General features: G+C 33.6%; 2 protein-coding genes across 2 annotated transcripts; both read right to left on the minus strand.

Moving 5' to 3' along the window:
• Positions 1-751: 751 nt before the first annotated feature.
• LOC109119761 (non-specific lipid-transfer protein 4-like) lies at positions 752-1,225 on the minus strand. Its single transcript, XM_019212705.2, has 2 exons — positions 864-1,225; positions 752-758 (listed from the first exon to the last, which is right to left on the minus strand). Exons 1-2 carry the CDS (start codon positions 1,223-1,225, stop codon positions 752-754), a joined length of 369 nt encoding a protein of 122 aa, XP_019068250.2.
• Positions 1,226-1,945: 720 nt separating this feature from the next.
• On the minus strand, positions 1,946-2,672 carry LOC138347199 (callose synthase 3-like). Its single transcript, XM_069294890.1, has 3 exons — positions 2,643-2,672; positions 2,091-2,276; positions 1,946-2,017 (listed from the first exon to the last, which is right to left on the minus strand). Exons 1-3 carry the CDS (start codon positions 2,646-2,648, stop codon positions 1,946-1,948), a joined length of 264 nt encoding a protein of 87 aa, XP_069150991.1. The 5' UTR covers positions 2,649-2,672.
• Between the last annotated feature and the right edge of the window lie 227 nt (positions 2,673-2,899).

The raw sequence follows: 2,899 nt of genomic DNA on the forward strand, positions 1-2,899 counted from the left end.
TTTAATAGCCAAACTGTATATAGATCAATAAATTTTTTTGGTCAATCTGATATTGAAGTGATCAAAATATTGATTATGTCTCGCATTTGAATTTCTTTCTACATTGCTAGAAGCAAAAGTTTCCAACAAACGCCACTTCTAGCATATTCAATTGAAAAGAAATATATTTCAAGTAATACTATTTTTAATATCAAATATTTTCTGATAAATTAAAACAAAAGAATGAAAATTGTTCACTTTAAAATACTTGAAGGATTTTTTCTACTAAAATTGGTACTTTAAGAATGTAATTTAAGTTAGGGTATAGTTGTGATCAAAAACTCAAAATTATTTTTTAGATATGTATAATAGATGTCGAACCCACTCCCACTAATTCATGTGTTTGCTTGTCAACCTCCTTATTTAAAATTCTGGCTTCGCCACCAATGGCCGTTAGAATCTTTAGATTTAGTGGCAATGTAATAATTCTGAAAATAAAATGTTCAAACAGCTAAACACACAAAGGGTATTAGATATTTTATAAAGAATACATAGTCATTCAAGCCAAATTATTGCATGTTTATATGAAGCTCAATATATATTATAATCCTTCTCATTTAGTTTCGATTTTTGTGATAGTAATTTATCTAGTAATCATATATCCTAAACAAATCAAGCTATATACTATGCATGTTAGTTTTTCATAACAAATAAGTTCTCGTCAAGATAGATTGATAATACTCTACGTCCTCCAAATCGACCACTCCAAGACTCATATCCTGTCACAAAAAATTACAATATGATGAATCAAATATCGATAAAAAGAATAAATTATAATAACTTTTAGGGGTACGATATAAAATTGAATAATTAATTAAACTTACTCGGAACAATTGACGTTTGGGACGATAGGGAAGGGCAAGAGGACTCCACAACGTCCAGAAATTGATATAGATACTTTATCGTCGATGTTCAAATCTTGCATTTCAGATTTAAAACATTCACAGATTGCTAATTCTGCTTCACGGTTTACTCCCATGCCATTAAGCCTAAACATTTCATTGCAACAAGTCTTTGTAACAACGCCAGTACTTTTGTACCCAATTGACATCCAATCTATGCAAGGTTTAATACGTTGAGCTATTTCTTTGCACTTAACTGCACCATCCGATGAATATGGCCGCGATAACAACAACGAAATAATTACAATAACAACAAGAGAAAATGTCGATGATGATAGCCTCATTGTGAAGTTTCGATCGAGATTCAAAGTAATTTGTTTGTTTTTTTTTTTTTTGAAAAATAATAATAGTAACGATTTGGGAAAAAGTTTTTTTGTTTTTGTTTTTGTGCCAAACTTGATTTTCTATTGATAAAGTTGTATGTGAAGTTCGTACGTATTTTTGGGAGGGTCATAAATAATTGATTCTCCGCACAAAAAGACTCTTTAGAGGCTACTAATTCAAATACCAATTCGAGTTCGTTAATGACTTGCTAGGAGCCAATTTTAAGTTCATTTGATTATTTTTTTTCTGGATTTTGACATTTAACGGATGAATTTTTTAAAATATTTTTTGTAGTGCAAAAAAGACACATGTTAAACCTATAGTAGTGCGGTTAAATTATAATAAAATGATACTGCTTTTTATTTCATCTTCATCATCATTCGGGTTTCGGCCCTTGGAAAGTTTTGTTGATTTTCCGGTACCATTGTGGGCCAGTGGTGGTAACTCCGCTTCAGAGGCTGAGACTGGTTCATGACCGTCGATCGAATTCATGCTAAAAGCAGAAATTTTTTACCATAAAATGGTTATGGGTGAATTGGGGGTTATGTGGAGAGAGAAGGGAAGGAGGAGGAGTCACGTGGATGACGCTAAAGCATGAGATAAGTATGGAACCATTTGGAACTCTGAAACAAATGGAAACCAAGCCAAGAATGCAATGGGGGTGAACAAGAGCAACCCCATTATAATTTCAGTGTCCTGACAGACCCCCAAAAGCCACCACGTCGAATCCAAGGCTTCAAAGCTTGAGCAATCTGAAATAATGAAAGCAGGATGAAGACTGCACAGTGAGTGTCTAAGACACAAAGGAATGCTTGTGGCACTCACCATAAGCATTCCCCAACCGGTAGGCATGAACGCGAGAATGCAAACAATAATATCACGAAATTTCAGGTGTAGAATAACAATCAAACTGATGAGTAGGGAAACAAAGGAGAGGAAAATGAAGCCTTCGATCAAACGAAACACAAGCTGAAAATCAGCACTGAATTTCTTCCTTCCGACGGACACAACCTGCAATGAGCAAAAGAAAGGCAAGCCAAAACATTAATCAGCACAAACACCACAAGTGCAGCAAGCAAAATTGACGGAGGAAAAGCAAGCAAACTACTCCTTCCCATGATTTTGCAGTGGGTAAAGGGCACAGGTCAAGAAGTTCAGAAATCGACTGATTTAAATCAAATCATAATCATACTTCAATTAAACTGACCATCGTTGGCTACATTTTATTGAATCATCTGATCCCAGTAATTACCAATAGTTGGATTTTTAAGGAAAAACATTGTTATAACATAGAGAGTATCTACGAAGCCTCAAAAACACACTCCACTGGTGCATAACCAGAAGTGCAGCAAGCAAAATTGACATTTTAGAACTCACCTTCATTACTGCTAATATCACGAAAATGACGATGGTAACTCTCATTTTAAATTTAATAAAGGTCAGGTTACCACATGATGCCTATTCTACCCTAAGTTCTAGCTGTGTTTATTATAACAAATATATGCACAAGTTTTGCACAGTCCACAATCCAGTTTAATTTAATATAATTGTCTTTTAATAAAAATACTCATGTTGTCCACAGTCCACATATAAATACCATACCAATTTAATTTAATATAATTGTCTTTTTTTAA

This window comes from Solanum lycopersicum, chromosome 1 (assembly GCF_036512215.1).
Source record: "Solanum lycopersicum chromosome 1, SLM_r2.1".
Classification (NCBI taxonomy): Eukaryota; Viridiplantae; Streptophyta; class Magnoliopsida; order Solanales; family Solanaceae; genus Solanum; species Solanum lycopersicum.